At 34.3% G+C, this 27204-nt stretch overlaps 1 protein-coding gene across 1 annotated transcript in view; it reads left to right on the top strand.

Annotated features, from left to right (window-relative positions):
- Positions 1 to 10204: 10204 nt before the first annotated feature.
- The window catches only part of LOC120625964 (peroxidase-like), a 54285-nt gene continuing 37285 nt past the window's right edge, over positions 10205 to 27204 (top strand). The window contains exons 1-9 of the mRNA XM_039893243.1: positions 10205 to 10332; positions 17504 to 17643; positions 19393 to 19557; positions 20895 to 21082; positions 21592 to 21796; positions 22215 to 22412; positions 23443 to 23587; positions 24682 to 24832; positions 25530 to 25697. Of these exons, the coding sequence (XP_039749177.1) occupies positions 10205 to 10332; positions 17504 to 17643; positions 19393 to 19557; positions 20895 to 21082; positions 21592 to 21796; positions 22215 to 22412; positions 23443 to 23587; positions 24682 to 24832; positions 25530 to 25697 (1488 nt within the window). The remainder of the gene's footprint in view (positions 10333 to 17503; positions 17644 to 19392; positions 19558 to 20894; positions 21083 to 21591; positions 21797 to 22214; positions 22413 to 23442; positions 23588 to 24681; positions 24833 to 25529; positions 25698 to 27204) is intronic.

A 27204-nucleotide genomic window follows, 5' to 3' on the forward strand; every position in this document is an offset into this window, starting at 1 on the left:
GATCGCTTAAATCAGGATTGTGATATACATGTATACAATTACATATTTCCGGTGAATCTGTAATTACTAAGTCTAATAGAGAGCTATTTTTTTCATTTACACGGGTTGGCTCCTGTACGATTTGTGCTAAGTTTCTATAATTTAGGAACTCCGTAACTTCACGGCAAGATGGCTTTTCAGGCTGTAGCATGTCAACATTAAAATCTGTCATTAAAAAAGTGTGATTGCATTGGCTAAAAACACATAAAGATTCATTAAGCGCGTCAATGGCCGTAATTACGGATACTGACTATATGCCGTTCCGATTGCAAGACGTCCTCTACCTGGTATAATTAATTCAAGCCATAGCTGTTCCAGGGGAGAGTCGGGTGAGAGTTTAATTCGCGCTCTTAGTTCTTTCCTTACATAGAAACCAACTCCTCCTCCCCTTGCATCTCCTGCTCTAGCTTTATGCTTGAGCACATAACCAGGCACGACGAGTGCGTAGTTTTGTTCATATTGTTTAAGCCATGTCTCATTTAACGCTAAAATATCGGGTTTATATCGATCTATACTAGCTAATAACTCATCTCGTCCGGTATTCAGCGATCTTACATTCAGGAGTCCTAGTTTTAAACCGTAACTCTTAGAATTTTTCATTTTGACATAAAATTAGCACAGTTATGTATTTGATATACGCTGATGTAAAAGACAATTGTATATAAACGTGTTTAACTTGAATGCGAAGCCATATTTTAAACGTAATATAATTTAGTCCTGCTGGTATGCCCATTAAGGAAAAATCTCGTAAACTTATTTTATTATCGATTTTCTTTTTGAATTGTCTGTAATATATAATACCACATGTTTTAGTTTCATTAAAATAAACATTTTGAATTAATTTAGGTGAAAATTTCTTGTACTGTAATTAATAAGCATTGCACAAAGTTTTTTTTTTACATAAAGTAAAAATTTTAAACAACATCATCATTAGCAATACGAACCCATTACTGTCCCACCACAAAGCACGGGTCTCCTCCGACAATGAAAAGGATTTAGGACATAGCCCACCATGCTGGCCCAGTATGACGAAATCAAAGCAGGCAACAAAGGCTCTCATTTCCTTTACCAACTTGAACCACATTCATTCGACACCACTCTAATTTCACCAGCCAAATATTCACGGTTCATTTCCGAAATACCACATCACTTCTCATTTGGCGGAGTCGCGACGCGTTGCGCCGGGCGGGACTGTCAAAATCCGGCGAACTGTCAAAATCCGGCAACTCGTCAATTGCTCCCCCATCAATTATTATTCACGCGCAGACCCCGCATCTGTTTCTAATGATATTGACACGCGCTGGGGGATGCGTTTTGTTCTGAAAATAAAAATGGAGATACTTTATTATTATTTTGTTGTTTTATTACTCTGGTTTTTCTATGATTCCTACTGCTAAGCGAAATCTAGACTTTAGGCTGTGTCGTGCTTTAAGTGGATATTTGTGGGCTAGAGTCAACCATGTTTGAGTTGGAAAAAATATTGGCTGTCAGAGATGAAGTGACTTTGAAAGAAAATTATAAACCAAATACGAGTGTTTAATACTCCATGTTAATAATCAATAGAATCCAATATCTTTATATTGAAGATTTATTATATTCGCGCTGTCATTTTATGAATGCATCAGTAATGTTACTTTTTGCGGTGATAGCCCAGTGTGTAAGACTTCGTCTTAACTGTCGGGGGGCCGAGTTCGTATCCCAGGACGCACCTCTTACTTTTCTAAGTTATGTGCATTTTAAGTAATTAAAATATCACTTGCTTAATAAATACGGATAAATTTAAAGATTTTATAATAATGACAGTGTATAGTCATTACATATTTGAAAATTTAAAGTATGTTCATAAAAACATTTCTAAATTTAAGAAAAAATGTGACTACAATAAGACTAAACTTACAGTGCAATATACTACGTTACATAAAATTTATAATTCGTTTAAAGGAAATTGCATACAATTCTACTATAAACTACATATTGACTTCTAAGTTTGTAGAAAAAACGAGACTAACAATAGAAAAAAGATATTTGATACATTGAAAATTTGATAATAACGCATTATCTAGTTAAAAAAAGTTTATCTAAATATTGCTACGTAATCAGAGAAATGGACATAATAAACATAAATAAATTTGGAATACTAATAAACTAATTATCGGACAACAAAGTTTCAGTCGATATTAAAATCTGAGATTTTTGTACAAATTAATCAATTAAATCACCGAAATGAGTTCACAGACTTTGAAGTGTACACTGTTAAACCTTACAGCTAACTTCAGGGTGTCGGTTTTTTGTGACGGTGTGCGCGCGCAAAACTTTACTCTCATAATTTTTCCATAACGCGCCAAAATAAGTATTTTAATAATAAGTATATAATTATATATAAAGCAAAAACAGTTTTTCTCTGTCAAAGTGATCACGTCTTCACAGGTGCAGAATAATGATTCCTATAACATGACCGATGGCTAGTCTATAGATCCTAAGAAACGATGAGACTCTCGGAATTCCATGCCACATGTATTGACGCAATTGTTTTGCTTTACATGCAACGCGCGTCTAATGTGATATCCTATCTGATAATCGGCATTTGTTATTTAACTTGAATGTAATGAATACTTATAGAGAACTTTAAGCATTTGAGATAACGTTTTTGATGCAGAACTCGGGACAAAACACTTCTCAAGGTCATACCTAACGCTGCGGTCTGAAGATTTTAGATCCGATTGAAATTATTATCAAGGGACAGACGGTTGGCGAGTTGGCAGCGACCCTGCTTTCTGAGGCCGTGGGTTCGATTCCCACAGCTTTCCCACAGCTGTTTGTGTGATCAACATGTATGTTTTTCAGAGTCTGGGTGTTTGTCTGGACATTGTAATTATTTATGTGTATTTTATGTATAAAAACTGATGAATTCAGCTATCCATATAACAAGCCATTTTTACTTTGGGGCTTAGATGACGATCTGTTTATACAAGTTAAAAAAATACTCTTAAAATGAAAAATCCATAATGGTGAAAACATTACATATACCAATTAATTATAAGTTATCTTAAATACAGTCTTAAATACATTGATGCATAACTAATAAATTAATTTAAAACGGGTGAACCAGAAACTAAGATAAAATCTTGCCTAAAATATCACTTGCTTTAACGGCTAAGGAAAAAATCGTGAGGATACCTGCATGCCTACAGCCCTCCATAATATTCTCGAAGGCGCGTGAAGTCAACAAATCCGCAGTTGACCACCGTGGTGGACTATAGGCTATCGGTTTCTCATTCTAAAATGAGACGCATAGTGCTGGTAATAAGAGATAATGATGATTAGTATAATAGGAGTATGGATTAAAGATATATCTTTTTTACTTTTTTTTTTTGCATGGTTAAATAAATAAATAAACTACGACAATACACACATCGCCATCTAGCCCCAAAGTAAGCGCAGCTTATGTTATGGGTACACAGTTAGCTGATGAATATTTTTTTTTATGAATATAATACACATAAATACTTATAATATACAGATAAATACCCAGACACTAAATAACATTCATGTTTATCACACAAACATTTTCCAGTTGTGGGAATCGAACCCACGACCTTGGACTCAGAAAGCAGGGTCGCTGCCCACTGCGCCACTCGGCCGTCAAATATATTGTTGGATAAGAAACACCCAATAAAACACACTAGCTAGCGACACCTCGATATAAGAGGGCCAGTTGCCGACTTATTGTCGGCAGAATCTGCCTTCCGAAACTATGGTAGTCGCTACATATTCGGTATACTAGATTTGCCTATTTGAAGTAAATGAATTCAAATTTGATATATAATTCCAAATTCAAATTCATTTATTTCAAGTAGGCCTAGTTTATAAGCACATTGGAAACGTCAAGTCAGTCTGTTTGTAGTGACTCTACCACCGGCTCAGCAGATTGCTTTTTTCCAACATCATTTTATAGTTTAACAATCTTTAGAATTTTTCTGTTTTGTGGGAGCGGAGTGGCCTGCTACAAGCAGCCTTGTCGTTAAGGAATTCATCAATCGTGTAGCAACCACGATCGGTTAAATGTGTTTATTATATTGTTTAAACTTAGGTTAAGCTAGATCTAATATTACCTTCGGTATCATGTTATAAAAGCATATAACCACCCATCCCCACAAAGGATTTCTGTATTTTTCTCAGGTGATATGCAGATATCACTAATTCATATCCGTTTCTTGTTCCAACTTTTTGTTTATATTTAATTATATTTTGTTTAGTAAAGATTATATTATTATAAATATATTGCGAGGCAACTGTAAGTATACCTCTTTCTTTAAATTTGGCAGGAAGGGATAGAGAATTTACTGGTAAGGCTAAAGTTTGACATGTCTTTGTGATGTTTGTTTCTCAAACACAACAGAACGGCTGAACGGATCAGGATGAAATTCAGCATAGAGAATAGAATCTAGAATAGCGCATGGGTTACTTTTAACCCCGAAAAACACTTCACAAAGCAAGAGATTGACCTGATTTTCTTACTGGTAGTTCGGGGGCCAGAGAATAACATTTTTTTTCACTACAAGTTAGCCCTTGACTGCTATCTCACCTTGTGGTCAGTGATGATGCAATCTGAGATGGTAGCGGGCTAACCTGCTAGGGAGTATGGTAGTCATACCCCTAATCGGTTTCTACGCGATATCGCACTGGAACACTAAATCGCTTATCAGCACGTCTTTGTCGGTAGTGTGGTAACTAGCCACGGCCAAAGCCTCCCGCCAAACAAGAGAAAATTCAGAAATTATAAATTCACAATTTGCCCCTGCCGGGAATCGAACCCGGGAATTCAAACTTAAATTCACAGCACTCACCGTTGCGCCAGGGAGGTTTTTAAAACATTTGCATATACATAAAAAATTCCACGCGGACGAAATCGGGAGTAACAATTATCATTGAATCTATCTATTTATATAATAAAAATGTTTTCACTGAAGTATTTGTATAGTTCACGAGCCAGTAAACTTTAAAGTTCAATGACTTAAACACGACTATTTATCTTTGAAACTCATAATTCTTGTATCTGTTTTATACATTAAATGCGCAATTTTTACTGCCATTTCCGCCATAGAGGATTAAAGTGTTAAATAACTGTTTTGTTTTATATGCAAGGTATTTTGTGTGTAATCTGGAACCGATGGAAGTCCACTGCTGGATAGGTCTTTTGTAGGGGGTTCCGAAATCCACGGTCCTGGACCGCTTGTATCCAACGGCTCCCAGCGACTCGTTTGATGTCGGGGTGTAACGAGGAGACTAGTACTAGGCAGTTCCCCCAACCGTCAACCTCACCTGCCCGTGGTGCTGTCGACTTACCAACGAGGCTTTGACGACCGACCAATGGCGGTATAACCTTTCTTTGTCCAGCTGGTCTTAAATCAACTGACTGGTAACGTGATGCCCGTTACCAGTCATTTGATTTACGGTAACGTTACCGGTGCGAACGGACCAGCACTGCGATCACGAACCTGCACGCCAATCGTGGTGATTATTGGCGTAACTTTGTCATGTGAAGTAAATGTATTGAATGTCACTATTCGGGGTTTCCGTCCGCCAATCTGCACTGGGCCAGCGTGTAGGACTACGGTCCAAGCCCTTCTCATTGTGGGAGGAGACCCGTGCCCTGTAGTTGGCTGGTCCTTTACCTCGATGTGATGATGATGATGTGTTTAATAACAACAAGTAAGATTATGCATCATTATTATGTATCTTACCAGGGTATGCATACACCAGGAAAATTGTATGAAACGGCAAGAATTCTCCTTCTATACGAGTTATATATCAAATTAAGGGTAGGCAGTGCTTTTGTGGGTGTCTGAAGTGCACTTCTCAAAACTTCAAAATTCAAAAAATTCAAAATTCATTTATTTCAAGTAGGCCTAATATAAGCACTTTTGAAACGTCAAGTCTGTTTGTAGTGACTCTACCACCTGTTCGGAAGGCAGATTCTACCGAGAAGCCGGCAAGAAACTCAGCAGTTGCTCTTTTCCAACATCAAAAATTTACGTTTTACATTTTAACATTCATTTTTCTATCTTGTGGGAGATCATCTCAGAACCACTAATCCTTTTTTACGCGATATAGTACCGGAACGCTAAATCTCTTGTCGGCATGTTTTTTTTCGGTGCCGTGGTAAATAGCCACGGCCGCAGCCTCTCACCACACCAGCCTAGAGAAAATTCAGAAATTCGAAATTGCCGGAAATCGAATCTGGGGGGCTCCTACTTAAACCTACAGCGTTCACCGTTGCGCCAGGAGGTCATCGAAACCGTTTACTTTGTAATTACTTTGTTATGAGTGCATTATTACCGCATTATGACCGCCTGTCAGTCTGTGAGTCCTGTCATTGCGTTTTGCAATAAAAACTGAACACGAGCAGATCTCAAAATATTTAATTTTTAAATATACATTGCTTACAAAAATGTTAACAACACTATTTGGGGTCTCACAAAACTTTACCCAGCGCCAATAACATAAAAATAATTACGCGAACAATGACGTCGGATTATACCTAGCGGCCACTTTATGAAAAGATTTGCCTTAATTTTAACAAGCATAATATATTTAAAAATATGCTATTTATTTATTCTTTAAAATAATTGTTTTATAAATATAACCTAAAATAAACTATTTAATCTGAGACGTCCTCGAAACCACCGCAGCGAGGCACAGCTCCTAAGATGCTGGCAGCATTGCCCCTTTGGATGGCCAAACTAATTCGTTGGCCAAGGTAACTCCCGCTCGCTCTAAAATATGCTTAAAAAAAATATATTCGATAAACTGAACTTTACAAGCTTTCTCAATAACACCTTTCTTTCATTAGTAGCATAGCTTTTAATAACAAAGCTCGTCAGGGGAAGTCCTACTTTCCTGTTGGTTTCTGCTGCTAAGCAGCATTTCTATATTCCAATGAGAAGTGAAGATTTTTGTCCGGTGTTGGTACGAGGAACATAGTTATTAAGGACTAGCGTACCCAGCCCGCTTCGCCGGGCTAGATTTTGCTTTATTTTATTTAAACAATAAACTTACATCATTAAATTTTTAATTTAAGTCTCATAATATATAAAATAATTTCTTTCTCTTCGTATTCATTCTCTTCCTAGAGCGGGTGAAGATTATTATCTACATCCATGTACACCCAACAATAGAATATCATCATAGTACATAAAAGCTGTATTTGACAGTTCAAAAATAAGAGGGATCCGATCGTCACCAAACATTACAGGATTACTCGCCAGGTCAATCCGGAGATTCCCTGAAAGTTTCATTGAAATCGGTCCAGCCGTTTCGGAGCCTATACTACACACACTTTCTCTTTTATATATATAGAAGATTAACTCACTCTCTCGTTCTTACGCACGGTTGCACTGAATTTAATCCTTAACTATCGAGAACAGTACATACACATAACATTTTTCATGTGAAGTCGAGGGTAAAATTTAGTAAGAGATAATATAATTCAGGTTTACTAATCTCGAGGACACAGTAGACTTATAATAGCTTACCTATTATTGTGACAGAGCTCTACTTTCACTTACAGGTTGAATTATTCGTTTATCGTAGAGATTATAATGTCTTTTTTTTTATTAAATCATTTTTTTTTAATTCAATTAAACCACAATTTTTGCTATTAAACCACAATAGAAAATCAGACTTTAAGTTATAAGAAATAATAATTACCAACTAAAATTAAAATATTAGAAAACGTTTCTTAAACTAGTGGTTGAAATATTTATTAACAAAAATAAACTTGTTATTTAAATAAAACTAAATTAAATCCTAAAAATCTTTCGCAACATTACCCTTTATTTTAGTAACTATTTATAACGTCCTTTATATTTTTATAACATTTTTTACCATCTATATTCTCTTAATTTAAGCACAATTAAATTTAATAATAAATACCCCTTAAAAAATATATTTTTTTAAGGGGTATTTATTAAAAATTAATTAAAGCGAAGTTCTTTATGAACACTATAGGTTGTTGTCAGTTTCACCGACAAAAGAATTGAGATCTAAACGGGTGCCAAGTTCTGCAGATAATCCTGAATTTGGCCACAATGATCTGATCTTAAGTTGTTTATTATCGCCTTACCTAAGATACCACAGTTGAGAAAAATATTATCTAAACATGATGCTGAGGTTGTTGTGATTCTAGTAGTTTCACTAAAAACATAATTAAAATTAAAATATTTAAATAAGTTAAGCAACCTAGTCGTAGTTGCATTATTTAGTCAAATATTTAATTACCCCGCAATATTTATTTCTTTTGTAATAAAATTACTTTATTACTTTTGTAAATTATTACTAAATTTTCTGACGATTGCGATATTCTATAATTTTCAATGACAATATTGACAATTTGCTGATCTCACCTTCAATTTTCTACACTCAATTAGTCTATTTAACAAAAAAAAATATTGATAAAATGTGAAAGTTATATTAAAGAATTTTGAATAGAATATAAAATGTAATAAGTTTACGTTCGTTACGTAAGTTTTACGTTCTATTCACTCTTCATTTGAATGTATTCATATTGTAGGTACTGGGGAAAATGGAAGCTGGAAGGGCATTCGAGATCCTAGCGGGCGGATCAGAAATGAAGATGCGAAGCGCTTCGTACGCGTCCGAGGTATATCGACCACGTAGGGATGCAGATCCTTACGGTGCCTCGCGGTTCGATGGTGAAAAACAACTACAAACATATATTCATACAGATATAAAATTAATATTATACTTGCCTACTTTCCGTCGGTAATATTTGTCGCTACTGAGCAGTTTCGGTAGCCGGTTTACTAGTATGGGCAGAGAGATGTTAACACCTCTAAAGACCGCACCGGGCCAGAAGGAAGTTTAAATCTGAAAGATGACAGTTGGAACAAAATTAAGCTTGCCACTGTGTAAAGTTGCTTCCAAATAACCTGTTAAATTAAATTTGGCATTCTGAAACCTAGGTTATAAAGTCTAAGTCCTAAGGTCATGTCAACTCGGTTGGCAGATTCAATTAAGTAATGTCTAATAATAGTTTGAGCGTTATCTGATGGCAACTTTCCACAGTGGCTAGCTAAATTTAGTATCAACTGAGATTAAGTATCAATTTATATTTTAGAAATTTAGTATCAAAATAGTTCTGCTGAGGGGTCAATATCAATGCATACAATTTAACTAATTGTTGACGTGACTGATTTGATCTGACTTGACTGATCAATATACACTCTCTAAACACCAAGTTTTGAGGTTGAAGCCCAAAAAAAATAGAAAACTCCTAAATTAATTTTGGGACACATAGTAATATGTAGAATTCGCACACCTAGTAAGGTGTGCGAATACCAATCTTTCCCTGTCCTTCTAAACAAATCGGGTTACCACGCAGCTGCACAACAGTCTGCTAAATATTTGAAGGTTTTAATAAAACAGCGAAAAAATAATTTTAAAAACCTTTAGTGCCACGGGCAGGGATAGTTTAGTAAATGACCTTTGTACGGTAACTATGTGGCCTCGAACGGATGATAATATTTTACTAATCAGAATTTTGTGACGCACAAAGTGACAGTGGTAAAATAAACTCAAATGTAATGAAACCTCATATATCTAACGCCATGCCTAAGAAAAGGTGAACTTTGTCTACCATTTTGCTGTTTTGTAGCGTCACTAATTTAGTTTAAAAAATCCTCAAACCTATTAATCACTTCAGACTGCAAAATACTCACTATGTAGTAAACATGAACAGAGATATTATATTAGGAGAAAATATAAAAAAAAAATGGGTATATATAATTTAGGATAAACACTAAAATTTCATTTTTTTAACTTGTCAATGTAAAATATTTTTAAAAACAGAAAAATAAACAAATTAGTTAAAATTAAAATATTATATTTAAGAATGAAAAAGAGAGAGGATTTTTTTTAAAAACTTCACATTCAAAATTAACAAAAAGGTTGTTGATTAAATAAGACAAGTAACAAATATTGACTTTAGAATGCAGTGTATATACTATGCAGTGGTAATAACAACTCACTGGATATACGGACGTCCGCTATATTTTGCTTAAAATGGTTCAATTAAACAATCCTTACCGCAGTTCTTGTGCGTTACTCGTGAAAAACGGTATAATATTAATGAAGTAGTGTTACAATGCTTGTTGTATATTTCGGCTTATTTATCTGCGCGTGCGCAGCGCAGTCAGTGTTCTACGACTCCTTTACGGGGAACACTGTAACCAACGAGGAGGTTAAAGGGCACATTAAAAGGAACAGTACTTTGTAAGTTATCCCTTTTTTACTTTTCCACAACAAGTTAACCCTTGACTGTGTTCTCACCAACTGGTAAGTGATGATGCAGTTTAAGATGGTAACGGGCTAAGCTGTTAGGGGTATGTCAGTTATACCAAACTCATACCCTTAATCGGTTTCTACGCGACATCATACCCGAATGCTAAATCTCTTAGCGTTATGTCTATGTCGGTAGGATGGTATTTAGGCACGACCAAAGCCTCCCAGCTCAGACCAGAGGAAATGCAGATATCTTAAATTCCTAAATTGCCCCTGCCGTGGATGGAACCCGAGACCTTCCACTTAAAACCACAACACTCACCCCTGCGCCACGACGGTCTTCAAAACAAAAAACCCACATTACCCACCACGCTGCTGTAATCCGTTGTTGCGGGCTTCATCGATTATTATTATATTTTCGTGGTAAAAATCTTAGTAATTGTAAATGGTACTTTGAAAATTATGAATAATACCGCAATAATTTTGAAACTCAGAGCTTCTACCTTACAATCCTTGATAAGAACCGGGAAACTAGTGCGTACGTTTGCAAAGTCAAAAAGTAATTCAATGTCAAAAATAGCTCTTATGACACTTTTGGTCTTTGAACTTAATAAACAAATGTATTATTATTGTTGTTTTATTATTTAATAAAAATGGAACAGCTATGCAGAGTGCACTGCACAGGTTTTACGACCTCCTTGGATCACTTCGACTGCTAACTCACCTACTCACGTAATAAAGTAGTCTAATTTAAAGCAGCAGCAGGCTAACTTTTAAGGGGTCTAGAAGTTAAACGAAACCCTACCCATATCGGTATACCCTAATCGGTTTCATCTCTGCCGGAAAACTCAATTGCTTTGGGGTAGTCTTTTTGGGCAGAATGGTAACTAGTCACCACCACGATTTCAAAATGTACCCTGCTGGGGATGGAACCCGGGACTGCACCCACAGCGTATGCAAGAGCACAACACTCGTCCCTGCGTGGAGGACATCAAATTACACTTCAATTTTTATTACTGACTAGCGGACCCGCGCGAATTCGTCCGCGAACTACTTCAGAAAATAGTCGTATGTTGTCGCGGACTGTTTTATAGAACTTTAAAGAAACAACAATTCCGACAATTCCGATATACTTACTACGTACTTCCGTCATTTGGCGTAACGTTTACCGTTCACGCATCGCACGGATCAGAATCTCTTAAAAAGGATATTTTTTGCAGTTTTTGCAACATTTCTCATTAATGATAGTAGCGTGATGTTATATAGCCATAATTGTTACTAACAATCGAAAAAAAAAAAAGAACAGCATTTTCTGAGATTAGCGCGTTCCACCAAACAAAATTTAAAAGCTTTATAATATTTCAACTATGCCTATCCAAAAAACCAGGTCTATCTATAACTCCGTTGCGCCGATTTTGAAAGACAAATACGGAAAAAATAGTGATGCTATTCTGTAGAAGCTGTTTGCTTTTCCGGGATAAAAAGAAGCCTATGAGCTATTCCAGACTATATTGTAGGTATCTCTGCCAGATTTCAGCCAAATCGGTTCATTCGTTGTGGCGTTAAAGCGTAACAAATATCCATACATACATCCAGCCATCCATGCATCCATCCTCACAAACTTTCGCATTTATAATATTAGTAGGATGGTATGCATGCATTCGATCGTTGTCCCATATGTCTTGCGACATGCTGTTATGTGTGAAGAATTATGTCCTTGATCTCCGACAATATTCATCAGACCTTCATTAAAATTAGACATTACATGCTTAGTATTAGTAGTACACACTGTCAAATAAAAAAAGAATGGTTAAAATCCGTGCAAATTTAATAGAGATATGAAGTAAAATTGACAAAAAATTACATCCCATTTCCCGGAGGAAACTTATTGTTTATCGGGATAAAAAGTATCCTATATGTTGACCCGGGCTATCAGCTACCACTATACCAAATTTAATTTCAATCCGTTCAGTAGTTTTTACGTGATGCCCGGACAGACAGACAGACAGACAAAAATTAAATAAAAATCTGTTTTGGACTCAGTATCTATTATAAAGCAAAGCGGTCAAAATTTTTAAAATATATTAAATGCACAGAAATCTTCCAGTTACAGTTTTATTATAAGTAAAGATTATGGTCATGTAATGAACATGTTTAAGCAAGAACCACAATGGCCTGGGTACTATTCTATCTGTCTCTTAGCGCTTAGATACCTGCCGTTGGTGTCTGATGATGAATGATGATGATTATTAACCCATTATTAACCCATTGCCAGCCCACTGCAGAGCATCTTAGAATAAGAAAGGTGGGCTAGCCCGTTGGCCAAGACAGATTGGAAGAACTCTCAGGCATGCAGGTTTCCCCACGATATTTTCCAACAAGGTAAAAGCAATGGATAATTTAATTGCTTAAATTAAAACCGGGAATTGAACTCGGTTACACCGCAGCTTTTCATCCACTAAGCTTTCACAGCTTAGCTTGTTCAGAGATTTAGGCTATCCAAATCATTTAAATTATATTTCATAGGAAGCTCTGTTCTGTAACCAGATTCCAAAACATGTTATAGATTTATTGTATAAACAATTTAAGAATAAATTAAAATGCATTTTAATAGAGAAAATTTATTTCAAAATTAAAGAGTACAAAAGACGATATTTGATTTATTAAAATATTTTTAATTCAAGGTAAAAAGTTTAAAGTAATATAGTTATTCAATTTTAATTAAGTTCTTAATTAATTATGAACTATTTCATAATAAATTTAGCAACTGTTTGTGTCTATTTTATATTGTTGAAGATAGGTTACCTTTTAATTTTTAATTATTTTGTTAGTTAATTAATTATTTTGTTAGATAGTTAATTATGATTTCATCATTCATTTTAATATGATTGTGTATAATTGTTGAATAAGTTTTATATTTTTAAGTATTTTGTACAAGTCTGACAATTTTTAAGCGCCTAAAGGAGGAATTAAATAAATATACAAAAATACGAGTATACAATAAACATTGCAATAATATAAAACATGCCTTGTGGCATTTTCTACAAGTGTAACCTTTGATGAAGTGAACAGGGTCCTAAACTATTTATTTAAGTAGTAGTACCTAGAGGTTTTTGTTCAGAAGCGGTGATAGCGTTGGGTAGGAGCTCGGTTTAATTTTCCGGGGGCCGAGTTCGAAACCCAGCACGCACCTCTAACTTTTCTAAGTTATGTGCGTTTTTAGGTAATTAAAATATCTCTTGCTTCAACGGTAAAGGAAACCTGCATGCCTGAGAGATCTTCATAATACTTTAACTCGCATAGCACTTTTCGTAAAGTTACCATCAGTAACTTAACCAATCTGTCATCCCGAGTTTAATAGTATCTTAATCATTGTTTATTTTTTATTTATTTAGTCTCTTTAGTATGTAGAGTAGTTAAACATAGTTCTAATTTTAATTTTAATCATAATAGTCTTTTATAATAATAATTTAGTTTTTTTCCGTTTGTAACTGTTTCGACTTTTGTTGTTGTTCTTTTTATTCGTTTTTATTGATTCTTTTTGAAGATTGTTAGTTCATAAGCGAAATTAGCATGTACCTTTATAAGGTTTTGCATACTCTGTGTAACGTTTATATGATGAGTAATATTATTATAATGTATGTAAAATCGCTGGTAGACCCAATAAATAAATAAATATTCTCAAAGTTTGGAAACCACCAATCCGCACTGGGCCAGCGTGGTAGACTACGGCCATAACCATTTCTTTTTGTGGGAGGATACTCGTGCTCTGTAGTGGGCCGGTAGTGGGTTGATGTGACGATGATGATGAGCTTTTTGGGACAGACCTTTAAGGAGAAGTTCTTCTATCCTATATGCCTAGTTTTGCCGTTAAGCAGCATTGGGCATTGATGTGTTATGGTCTCAACGCCTCGGATGATGGTCACAGAGCGGCACTTTGCAGGACGTCAAAGTCAAAGTCAAAATATCTTTATTCAAGTAGGCTCATAGGTGGCACTTTTGATGCGTACATAAGAATTACACGGTAGTGAGATGATGGCGATAACCACATTCGTAAACTTAAAACTAAAGCTACGAGGGTTCCGCGTCCTGGTCTTAGAAGAAGCCCACAACAAACTTAGCCGGGTGTTTTTTTTTTTGTTATCACCATCTCACAATTTCATTTTAAATTATGACGTTTTCCTTGCTCTGTGCGATAGTGTTCCACTTCTCATCAAGTGGGGCCACCTGCTTAGTCTATCAATCGAGAGAAATATAAGTATGAGAAATCTGTTAAGATCTCGAATTTTAGCATCCGTAAAAGTATATTATTCGATTGTGAAACAGGCCAGGCAAAAATTAAATATTTTAAATACAAATTATAATACTAAACCGGTTATACGTACGTATGTAATAATACGTCTGTGTATTTATAAGAAATATTGGAATTCTTAATTCAAAAGTCACAAAAAGTCTAGAATTAGCTTAGTGTAGTTTTAGTAAATAAAATTTAATCAAGATAACCGTAAAAAAAGTTATAAAAGTTATTTATTAAATGATAATATAAACCTGCCAAACCAATTTTACCTATTGAATGTTTCTAATATTTTATTCACGTTACGATTAGAGAAATTAGTATTAAAAAATCCAGACCACCTATCATGGTAACCACTAACCAGGCGTAACATGGCTTTCTAAATAATCTAAATATTATAATGGTGACTTTTGACATTTTACTAACACATTTTACTAATGGCAAACTGGTCCTGCATCTACAAAAAGAGATCTACGTATCTTACTCTTTTATTTCGAAAACTGGAAACGGTAAGACGGAAAAAAAATTCGGTTAATCTCTTTTTTGAGATGCAGGATAAGTACCAGCAAAATGTCACAAAATATTGTAGTGTATTGTAATTTCGGCATAAAATATTCTGTGCATACATGCATATTAACACATTTTTTTTTTATTTGAATTTTTTAGAATATCAAGCAACAACGAAACACTTCATTTATAATGAGTAACACAAATGAAACATTTAAAAATATTTATGAATATTAAAATACAACGAAACATTTAGAGTATAATGAGTATTTACTTACTCTATAAATATTTGAAAAATGTTAAAGAATGTTGAACAACAATGAAATAATTCGATTGTAAGAATATTAACACTAAAAAATATTTGAAAAATATTAAAGAAGAAACAACAATGAAACAAAATTATAATGAGTACTCAATTTACTTTGTTCATTGTTCAAACGTACGTATAACATATCGATTTTAATAAGCGAGGTATTTAAATACAAAAAGGCGTCGAAAATATCTCGTAAATAATTGGTATTTGGAACGAAGACATTAATTTATTTGATTACAGTAGCATTGAACTGTATTTAATTGTACCTATTAGCCTAATCCACACACGCACACTGACATCACAATACATACGAGTACTATATTGCGGATACATGTTGCGTTGAGATAATGTTTACCTACATGCGTTATGGCATGTTGCATGTCTCGGTTTCGGTTCCCGGCAAGGACGATTTTGGATTTAATAATTTCTGAACTTTCTCTCATCTGGTCTGGAGGCTTCTGTCGTTGCGAGTTACCACCCTACCGACAAAGCGATGTAGCATTCCAGTACGATGTCCCGTAGAAACCAATTAGGTGTATTTTTAGGGTTTAATATAACTGCCATACCCCTTAACAGGTTAGCTCGCTAGCAAAGGAGACTGCATCATCACTTGTCCCCAGGGAGACCTCAGTCAAGGGCTAAATTGCAGCGGAATTATAATATATATAAATATGTATAATTATAATCAAAAATATATTTCTTCGTATTTAGTATAACCAATGAAAAATAAACTGTGCCTTTCAACGTCTTATTTAAGTAAGATCGTTTCGTACGAGTCAACGCCTCTGCACATATTTCTGTAGACCGTTCACTCATTCAACGAAACCGCATAGCGCGACGCAGTATTTTTTTATTACAATAGCATTGAACTGTATTTTATTATAGTATTAGCTAGAATTTCCACATATGCACTGTGCCTTCCAAATATGAATGAATGAATGAATGAATACACTTTTATTGTATACCAAAGAAAATAAGTAGTTACAGAGATATAAATACAGAGCAAAAGAGTACAATTTGGTGGCCTTATCGCTACATAGCGATTTCTTCCAGGCAACCAAAGGCGTGAAAGGATAAAACATAGAAAAGAGGTAGGTTGTGCAATCAATAAGATAAAAAAATTATACAAATATATAAAGAAAAAAATATATTACTATAATATAACATATAATTCAAATAAGATATAAACATACATGAAATTAACCATAATTATTTTAAACTACTAAAAATCATATACAACATACATAAAATGTAAATATATAACATAAATACTTATATCAATATATAACATATAACATCCTCAATTTATATGAAATATACAAATAATTAAAATTACACATATAATATTTATATATATTTAGTATAGTATAGTTTATATATAATATATATATATATATATATTTAGTATATAATAAATAATAGTAATAGAGCTTTTTGTGAGAGAGCTCGTTGCCGGACGAGCTTGCTTATTTCTGCCGCTAAGCAGCTTCGTTGCAATGCTGTGTTCCGGTCTGAAGGCTGTGCAGAATTATTGCAATGATGAAGGCGGTCTGAGGCTTAACACCTACGCCTAAAATTGATGGAAACAGGGCAGCATTTTGCAGGACGTACACCTTGAATGCCCTGTGAATAGTTGCTCTGTTTACAGGATATTTTTTTCCATCCCATTACAACTATCAGGTGAGCAATCTGCTTGGTCCGTTAATAGTACAATAAAAAAAAAATTGGTAGTTTAATTTGAAATTTTGATTTTATTTATCATGAATTACTAAATATTTTATCATTTTCCTGTGGAGGGAAAATCTCCTGCCCCTGCTGCGGTTTCTGCTCTCAGAATCTTGGAATGAGAGAGTTTAGTCCCTAAGTAGTGTATCTCGCTGGCATATTGCAGATTGGTAGACTTCACACGCCGTTGCCAGCATTATAGAGAGCTCCTAAGCATGCGAGTTTCCTCACGATGTTTCTCTAATCGAACTTCGCCCCTCCGAAAGAGAATTCCACGAATTTTTGGAAGTTGGATAATCATTGATTATATTAATATGATACAGTTGGTGCGTAAATGAAGTCTTGCCATGCAACCCGTTGGAAGGCAGGAGAGTGGATGGCTCCTGCAACAACCTGAAGTATCCCAATAGGGGTGCGCCACATACTCCCATGCTCCGACTACTGCCGCCCGAATATGATAAAGGTGACTATATTTATTACTTTCCTCACGAGTATGACACTTGCGTAAGCTGCAAATGGTCTAATTGCTTAAGATAATTTTCTTTATTGCACAAACCGTTGGTTTACAAAAGGCAGACTCAATGCTAAAGCATTTACGACCAACAAACCATCGGACGTGAAAAAAAAACGAGTGTGGGTGTCACAAATACAAAACTTATGATATCATAAATTATATGATATACAACGTGTTACCGAATTACAAAATACTGTTGAAGGGTGCACAAGTATATTTCGTAAGGAATCACCCTATAAAAATATTAAATCAAAATAAGCATATTTAATTAATTAATTCACAAAACATTCTAAGTGTTTATCACAACCCTATTGAAGTTAAAAGACCGACACGCGCATATTACCTACTACAAGAGTAACTTGATTTTAATTTTGGATGTGATGATGAAATCAGATATAGCCCAAATATCTGATTTCATTCAGTATGACAGTGGTTCATTCAAAAACTATGAATAGTTTCGGAGAAAGTACATAATGTACCTCTGAAGACTGTAAAGTATTATTTCGGATTTCATTTACACGTTGTATATAGAGATATTGTACGTTACACAAATATTTATATATTATTGATAAAAATATACAAAAACTATATTTATAAAAATATTATATAACTAATAAATATTAATACAATAGATTTTACACCTAATTGAATTAAATCAATTTGAGAATTTAGACTTTTATATCATTACTTTAAAATTGCAAGGTTCCATGTAACAACAGTAAATAAATACGTAAAACATATTTAGTCCATAGGTATTACTTTCGTCTAGCTTTACGTTACAAGCCCTGAAACTAAATAGTGAATAAAGCTAAACATATAATAATGAATAAAGCTAATATCGGAAAGCCATAGCGAAGCGTGACTGGTGTAGTTTGTTAATTTTACTATTTATTATATATTTAAGTTTTATTGTAACATTATAAAATATATAATAAAATAAAATATTATTATTATCATTCATTGATTTTCAGGAATAATAACTACAGAGATAAATAACAAACATTCCCTCAAACTTGGTTGTTTGACGGTAACAAAAGTTGGTTGACGGCATCGGCTCTCTTTTTTCTTATATTATTTTTGTTTTGTTTATTTTGGCAAAAACGGATATTACATAGAAGTAACTTAATACATATAATAAGAATCTTATTATATATACTCAACATTGCCAAAAACGTAAATATAATAAACCAGCTGTTGCCCGCGGCTTTGTACGCGTTTTTTTTGGTTATTGATGAATCCTGCGAGAACCGTATATTTTTCCGGGATAAAAAGCAGCCTATATGTTTATACAGGGTTTAATCTATCTCTATTCCAAAATTCAGTCGAGTTGGTTTAGTAGTTTTTGCGTGAAAGAGTAACAAACATCCATCCATATCTATTTGCATTTATAATATAAGTAGTATAAAACATAGTAATACATTATAGGATATTAAAACTATTACGACTTATAAGTAGGTAGGTAGTATAGGTATGTAGTACATAAAAACAAGTGATGTTTTTATGAACGTTTTCACGAAGGAGCTACATTAGAAGTAGCTGCATAAATGTTTATTTTATTAGCAATCAGGTTTTGGCCTCTTTTATTGTAAAGATGGCTCGATGGAATTGTAAAGGTGGCGTAGTTACTTGCAACAAACTAAAAAATAATTCATCTGTATAGTTTTAAGTTAACGTATTCAAAGAAACTTGAGCTTTCAGATTTTGAGCCGCGCAGAAGCAAAAATGGGGATCCTCTACCACTGCCACGGAAGCTTCGGACGTCGCTGTTGCAGGAGGGGAGTGTTCCCGATACAGAGATCACACAGCTTCTTCTCCACTTCTTCGTGTTTATGGTGTCCGATGTTATGTCCGTCCATGACACTGGTGAGAAATAAATTCATCAATAGCCTGTAACATTATGAGAGTAAAGCTTAATTTGCTATCCTCCGCGTAAAGCAGGAGAATCTTTATGGTGTAATTTATAATTTCTTCAATCCTTATACTTCACACCAAACAGATCTTTTGTATAAGGATTTATTTACTTATTTATTGGGTCTACCAGCGATTTAACATAAATAAAAATAATATTATCTATCATATATACATTGCACAGATTATGCAAAACCATTCAAAGGTAACACTACATGCAAATTTCGCTTATGAAAACAAAAGAAAAACAACAAAAGCCTAAACAGAAACAAAGGGAAAGAACCAAATTATGATAATAAAAGTAAGTTATTAAAATTAAAATTACAACTATGTTTAACTAATCTACATACTAAAGAGAGTAATTACTAAAACTAAAGAGACGAAATAGAAGTTACTAAAATATACATTATAAAGTAACATAAAGTATCCTATCAAACTCGGGATGACTGACTGATTAAGTAACTGATGATATCTTTACGAAATGTGCTATGCGAGTTAGAGTTAATGTCGATTCACTGACTGAATTTATTGTTTAATTTACATGACCGAGGGATAGTTGAGTTTCCGCCAAAGACTGTTCTGGTGCGTGGCGGCACGAACGGATTACTCTGATTATTACTAACAGCACGCGGATATCTATACGGTACTCTGAAATATCTGATTATCTGATTAAAAAAAATTAAATTGCACCATACAAATTCTCCTGTTATTCGCGCAGTATTGAAAATGAAGCTTAATTTTCATTATATATATCATGGAATTCCACAAAGCAACTTTGTCCCGCCTGCTTCTATCCAATGACTTAAAAATATTTCATTGTAAAGTCAACATCTTCTGAGGATGCTCCGTTGTCAGAGCTAAACGTGCGAAGAGGGTACATTGCCGAAGATCTTTTTGGTAATGCTGCGTATAAAAATTAACTTTGGCTTTTTTGTTGACTTGTGTTTAATTTATTTCAGAAAACTTTAATTAATGTTTTTTTCTTTGAAATGCAAGTACTACAGCAATGTATTGCGGCAATATGATTACATTTAGTAATCCACAAAACAAAAAGTATGGACGGTCTCTGCTGCCTAATTTAGGCAACCTTGTGCTATAGGTATCAGCGAACTAAAAGTTAAATGCTTAGTTGATAGTATAAAATTAGTATAAAACTACAAATAGCAGATTAGCGTTATAGTCGCAGGAAGATAATTAAAATTTACCACTACACTGAAATAATATATGAATAATTAACAGCGTGGATTATAATAATGAATCCCATTACTTAACAGTTAACGTTCTATTTTTAGTTAATTACATACAGTGGAGACCTTACTGTTGCCAAGAGAAAGGAAAAACAGACAATGTATGCATTCCGATCACGATAACAGACGATGATCCAGTACACAGGTTCTCGTCCATACGCTGTATGAACCTCACCAGACCCGAAAGCTTTCAGTCCAGGGGCTGCTTGAGGAACAATACATCTCCTGAAAGGGTGAGTATGACACCCTCGATATATTAGTACTTATGTCACCAGCTACCTATCATTCCGGTACTGTCCCTACTTACTCATTGATCCCAAGGATAATGGCCTAGTATGCGTGTGTGTGTGTGCGTGTGTTAGTGTATGTGCGTGTGTGTGTGTGTGTGTGTGTGTTGGAGTGTGTATGCGTGTTTGGGTTTGTGTGTGAATCTTTGAAAGGTGAATTAGTCGGGTGTCCTATAAGCTAGCTATGTTTGAAAATAATCGGTATAACATGGCCGCCGGGAAAAAATGGCGGATTACCCACATATTTTTCCACAACTCCCATTGGTATCAAACTTGGCTTGACTGGCAGAATACTACACAATGTGACAAATTTCAAATCCATGATGGCTGCCACCACAAAATTTATAATACTTATGTATTAACCTGCCAATACATAAGTATCTAAATATGTGTATAAATTTACTGTTTCGGGTGTTTTTTAAATTTTTAAGCTTTACAAAACACACTTATTGCAGATTACCACAGCAACGTCAGTTTTCGATTTATCTCACGTGTACGGAAACAATATGCAAGTTTTGAACGCGAAGGCTAGGCTTTTTGAGAAGGGGCTGCTTAAGTTTGAGGTATCCGGGGGAAAGATTTGGCCACCAAGTGTTAATACAACCAAACATTTGTGCTTCCTGAACCAACTGCCTAAAGAGACGAGATGCCATGACATACGTAAGAACTTATAACTAACCACTAACTAATATGTTTCGTTTAAAATCTTAATACGTAAATTAAACATTTAACGATGTTAACAAAACTTGTTATTTAACATGATACAGTATAGGATTCCATGCACTTTGTTTTTTTTTACTATTTCAATGGTCTATATTTGAATAATATTTATTTTGGCAGTTTTGTTGGGGAATGTTGTTAAAAACCTATTATAGAGGTGATGGGATTTTTATCAAACTTCTAATAAAATGCACTTTGAGAAACTAAATATTTATATTCTAAATTAAAACTTAACTTTAAATTAAACATAAGATTCGGTTTCGCGTATAATGAGAAAATAAACTGAATATACCGTTACAGCTTTAGCTGGGAGGAGAGCGTGTTTCACTCAGATATTAATTATTTCCTTCTATTTAAGCGGAACAAGGCGCAAACAGTGTTTTGGGCGTGAATTTATATCTAATCTGGACCTGGAGGTTGCACAACCGAGTCGCAACTGAGTTAAGCAAATTGAATCCTTGTTGGGATGATGACAGGATATTCTTCCAGACGAGGGACATAGTCATTGCTATTATCATGCAAATATTTTATTACGAGCTGATGCCGGCGATGATGGGTAAACATTTCTTTGATAAACATCTCAGGACACTTCGTACATATTTTTGTTATAACATCCTTAGTTACGTAAACCAGTGTATTCAAAGCAAGGAACTGTCGAGGACCCAAGTATTGAGAAGGTCGTGAGTATCAATGATGTAGGTGGGGGAAATGTGAGCAGTGATTATAGGTACTAATATGAAATTGTTATAGGTAACATACTACTGGCAACAGAAAAAGTTCAAACCACTTTCTTATTATTTATTATTTTCCTTATTCGTTTTTACACTTTTACTTTCATTTATCACTCGACACTATTTAACACAAGTTGCGACTTCGTTGAAAAGTTGCGCCTTCAAATGCCTAAATTTTCGTAGAATGGTCCATCTTTGTCCCCTCCTAAATTGTTGTTGATTACGTGATATTAAGCAAAAGTGCGCTAACCGGAAACGAACTCGCAATCCATGTTAAACAATTTGCTTAATATTAATAAAATTATTAAATGTTGAATAATTGTTGTATAAATAAATATAACAAATCCACCCTAAACAGTATTTATAATAATTACATTCATAATTAACATCCGGAAATAACAATTCTCTAGTCATACTAGGATCTTGATCATATTATTTTATATATTTAAATAACATTATGACAGTAAATAATCTTGAATTAATAAATAACATGAACAATACAATCATCAGAAGTTGTACCAACGTGGATGAGGTCAAAGGCAACCGCTTGTCTACCTAATAAAACGCTTACACTAGTTCTAGAACTGTTTATAACACTGCACAGAAGTTCCTTCCTACTGAAACGAGTATATCCCTCACGATATATCACTTTCAAGTAAGTGATTATAGTTGAACCAATTTGAGCTTTTCCAATAAATTGGAAAATCATTATTTTAGGATGCTTTATATAACTATAATAATAAAATTCTGCGAACGGTAAACCGCAGATAACTGCTTCAAAATTTTACCTAAATACCCTTCTGTGAGCTGATTCACTTTTGTCTCAAAATTTATAGTTACAATATTTATGTCAAGGTTACGAGAATCTTCTACGTGACGGTGTCCTGTCACCTTACAAGGGCTTCAGGGATTTGTACGATGAAAACATTATCCCACAAGTATCGCTGGAGTTTCCATTTGCCCTCCGATGGGCGCATACATTCCAGGAGGGAAATTTGAAGTGAGTATACTTTTACAATTCTTATCTTAAACAAGGCATATCTATGAAACCAAAACTTTTTGTTCGTTGAATTGATAGAGGCGTCATTTCAAATTATTTATTTATCAGTTTAAAATTTCGTCTTTGTTATCACACATTTGTGTAAAATGTTACATTTGTATCAAAAATTTGTTGAATACAAAAAGTGTGATAAAGGAGCTGGCTCAGTTTATAGCTGCATACTAAAAAGCGCAGCACTGGTTTTCAGTCAGCCCTCTTATTTTCGTCGTCTTAGAATCCTCGCGACAAAACAATAACAAAACAATTATTAAAAGGGACAATAAAACAGAATATAATATATAAACGAACCAAAGATATTTAAATTAACAAAAAACTTGATTACCTATGAAGGACATCATCAAAAGGATAATTTTACATATTCACGTAAAGAGAAATCAGATAGATCTTTTAAATATCATTTGGTTAGCAATGTTATCAGAGTTACATAGATATATATATAAATAATTAAAAATCTACCCTCCGGATATTCAATATCCGTAGGTTGCGAAATGTGCAGTCGTTGCCACAGTGTAACAGTAAACGGTATAACTGTGATTCTTGAAAGATTGGGTTATTTTTAGATTTGCGTTTAAATATTTGGAATGACTTAGCATTTTTCACTTTTGAGTATTTTTTTGTAGAGTTGCACTCCTTTGAAGTTAATATTTCTTCGCAAGAGGCCTGCCTTCGAAAACGTCGAAGTAAAATGTCTATTTATTTGTATCACTTATTAAATAATTATAATTGTATATCACGGACAAATGTATATTATTTTTAAATAGGCGGATATTTTTGAAAAGGGCAAATTTAAGTAACGCCGGCTTGAATCTTGACTTCCTTATATAATTAAAATAAAGTTAGAAGCGTTTCTTGGATTGTTTGTTTGAGTTTTTTTATTTAGTTTTTAGTTTATACTAACTAAAACCCCATTTATATGATAGATAAGGATGGTATTTAATTATCCGAGGAGTCTCCACGTATAATAATAATAAGCGCGTTATTTAAAACAAGTTTTTACCTAAGACTGCGTAACTTTAAAAGGTGGAATTTTTCAGAATGTACAATACAAACGGTACCTTCCTAAAGGAGACAAAAGTGGTGAATCTTACCCTACGGACTGGGTATCTGGATGAGAACATAGAATACATCACGCACGGAGCTTTTCGGCAGCCCAGTGCCAAATTCGACTATACTGTCGACCCAGATGTAACTATCTTTTTCTTTAAAGATTCTTTAAGTAGGAAACTGTACGGCGAATTAAGTTTGTAACAAGAGCTGTGAGTTAATCCAGAAATATCGGTTTGCAGTTGTTTTGACTTTGACTTTGACTTTGAGTCCCAGCACGCTTCTCTTAGTTTTTCTAAGTTATATGCGTTTTAAGCTATTAAAATATCACTTGCTTCAACGGTAAAGTAAAACATCGGCAGGACATCCACATGCCTAAGAGTTCTACATAATGTTCTCAAAGGCGTATTGAGTCCTCCAATCCGCACCGGGCCAGAGTGGTGGTCTACGGCCTAAACCCTTATCTTTGTGTGATGATTATTCAACACACTTTCAAATGTTTATTTACTTACTTAACTATCACTTTGAAATGAAAAAAGAAATGAAAATACATTTTATTGTACACCTAAAAGAAATGAAATAATAAACAAAAACAACACTTATTAAAACACAGGTACAATGGGCGGCCTTATTAGAGGCAACCCAACAAAGGGAAAAAAAAACAGTTAGACTTTAGGGTTAGGTCGTACACAAGAAGCAGTTACCAAATTAAATATATATATATATATATATATTTACGTCGGATGTCTCCATATCTAGAATTTAAATATTCGAATATTACTGACTAAGTTTTTTTTATAAACAAGGCATGTAATTATAGGACCTTTTTACGTTTTAGATAGCAGAAACCGTTCTAGGTCCGCACCAGTTGGCCTCAGATGTGTTTTCCAGTGATTTGACCAAAAACCGATACTTTGGCTTCCCGCCGTACGTCAAATACAGGAAATACTGTTCAGGAAAGTCGCATCGTAACTTTGGCGATCTGATGGATGTCATTGACCCCGAGGTATGTAAATTTTTGTTCTCATCTGTCCCGTGATTACTATCTGTGTGTATATTATACTAACTGCCTTTTTGAAAAATGGTCAGCATCTACGACCCGATTGGTCCTAGGTTCGATTCCTGAGTGAGGTCGTAAAAATTGTATAGTACTTATTAAATTTTTCTGTACAATTAGAATAAAAAAATTTGAGTGGAAATGGACGGGGCATATAATAAGAGAAATCGAGAAATCGAACAAAAATATTTTATTTAGTACCCAAGAAATAGAAAAAGGAATAGAGGTTGACAGTTTCGAAGGTGGGAAGACGAATTGAAAGCAGTAGCTGGGAAAACATAGACTAGAAAATCTTCAAACAGAAAAGAGTGGAAAAGCATTCTTTTCCACTCTTTTAAGGAGGGCTTTGCCAACGTTGGGCAAACAGACTAAGTTGTCGGTGTCTTTAGACTCACCAGAGTCATTAATATTAGTGTAAACTGTAAAAAAACTAAAAAACTGTGTCTGAATATTTTCTGTTTTCTGTTTTTGTGTCTGAAACTGTGGCTTTATTATTATTATTAAAGTTTTTCTTTTTCTGTAAGGAAAATTCGGTACCTGCCTGAAGTTTTGAAATTGGCGTTGTCAACTCTCATCTTTTTTCTCTTGTCTTCTCTCCACTTCACTCTCCACGCTAAGCACATTAAGTCATCAGTCTCTGTGGCTGTCAACACAACTTTTAAAACCTCCTCTGTCTATATGTCTAAACACGGATTGTATCTCATGAACCGTTATAGTAAGAACGTTGAAATATTCACAGAATGTGTTTTATATTCCAACTTTCACAACGCAATCAAAAAAACACAATACAAAACATATTTCTATTTGCACCGTTTTTTTATTGTTATAATTGACGGGCAAAGCAGATGCGCAGAAGCGCTTGGGAGTCCAAATCGCTGTTAGGCTTTTTCTTTGGATATGGCCAAGATTGGACACGTTTGCCTAGAAGATCACCAATACGACCAGTCGGTCGTATCAGAAACTGCTTTCTGATTCCAAGGCCATTGGGTTCGATTCCCATGGATTGTTCGTGTGATGAACATGAATGTTTTTCAGTGTCTGGGTGTTTATCTGTTTATTATAAGTATTTATGTATTCATAAAAATATTCATCAGTCATCTTAGTACCCATAACACAAGCTACGCTTACTCTGGGGCTAGATGACGATGTGTGTATTGACGTAGTATATTTAATACACTCACTTTTATTTAAAAGTGCGATAGTAAAATGGTGAAGGTCGAGTCTCTGATATATAAAAAACACACTCTCTGTGTGCAAAAAATCTGTTTGCAAAACCTAACCGCTTAAGAAATTCATACTAGCTAGGTTAATACAAATATATCTTAGACCGCAATATAACTTATTCAGGCAAAATCAAGTAAAACGCTAACATGTGAATATATAAAAACAAATTTAAACTGACTTAAATATGCGTTCACTCAAGTTTTTAGATTATGTAAAACCTGTTTTCCGTTAA

The sequence above is a fragment of the Pararge aegeria genome, chromosome 8 (genome assembly GCF_905163445.1).
Source record: "Pararge aegeria chromosome 8, ilParAegt1.1, whole genome shotgun sequence".
Lineage (NCBI taxonomy): Eukaryota > Metazoa > Arthropoda > Insecta > Lepidoptera > Nymphalidae > Pararge > Pararge aegeria.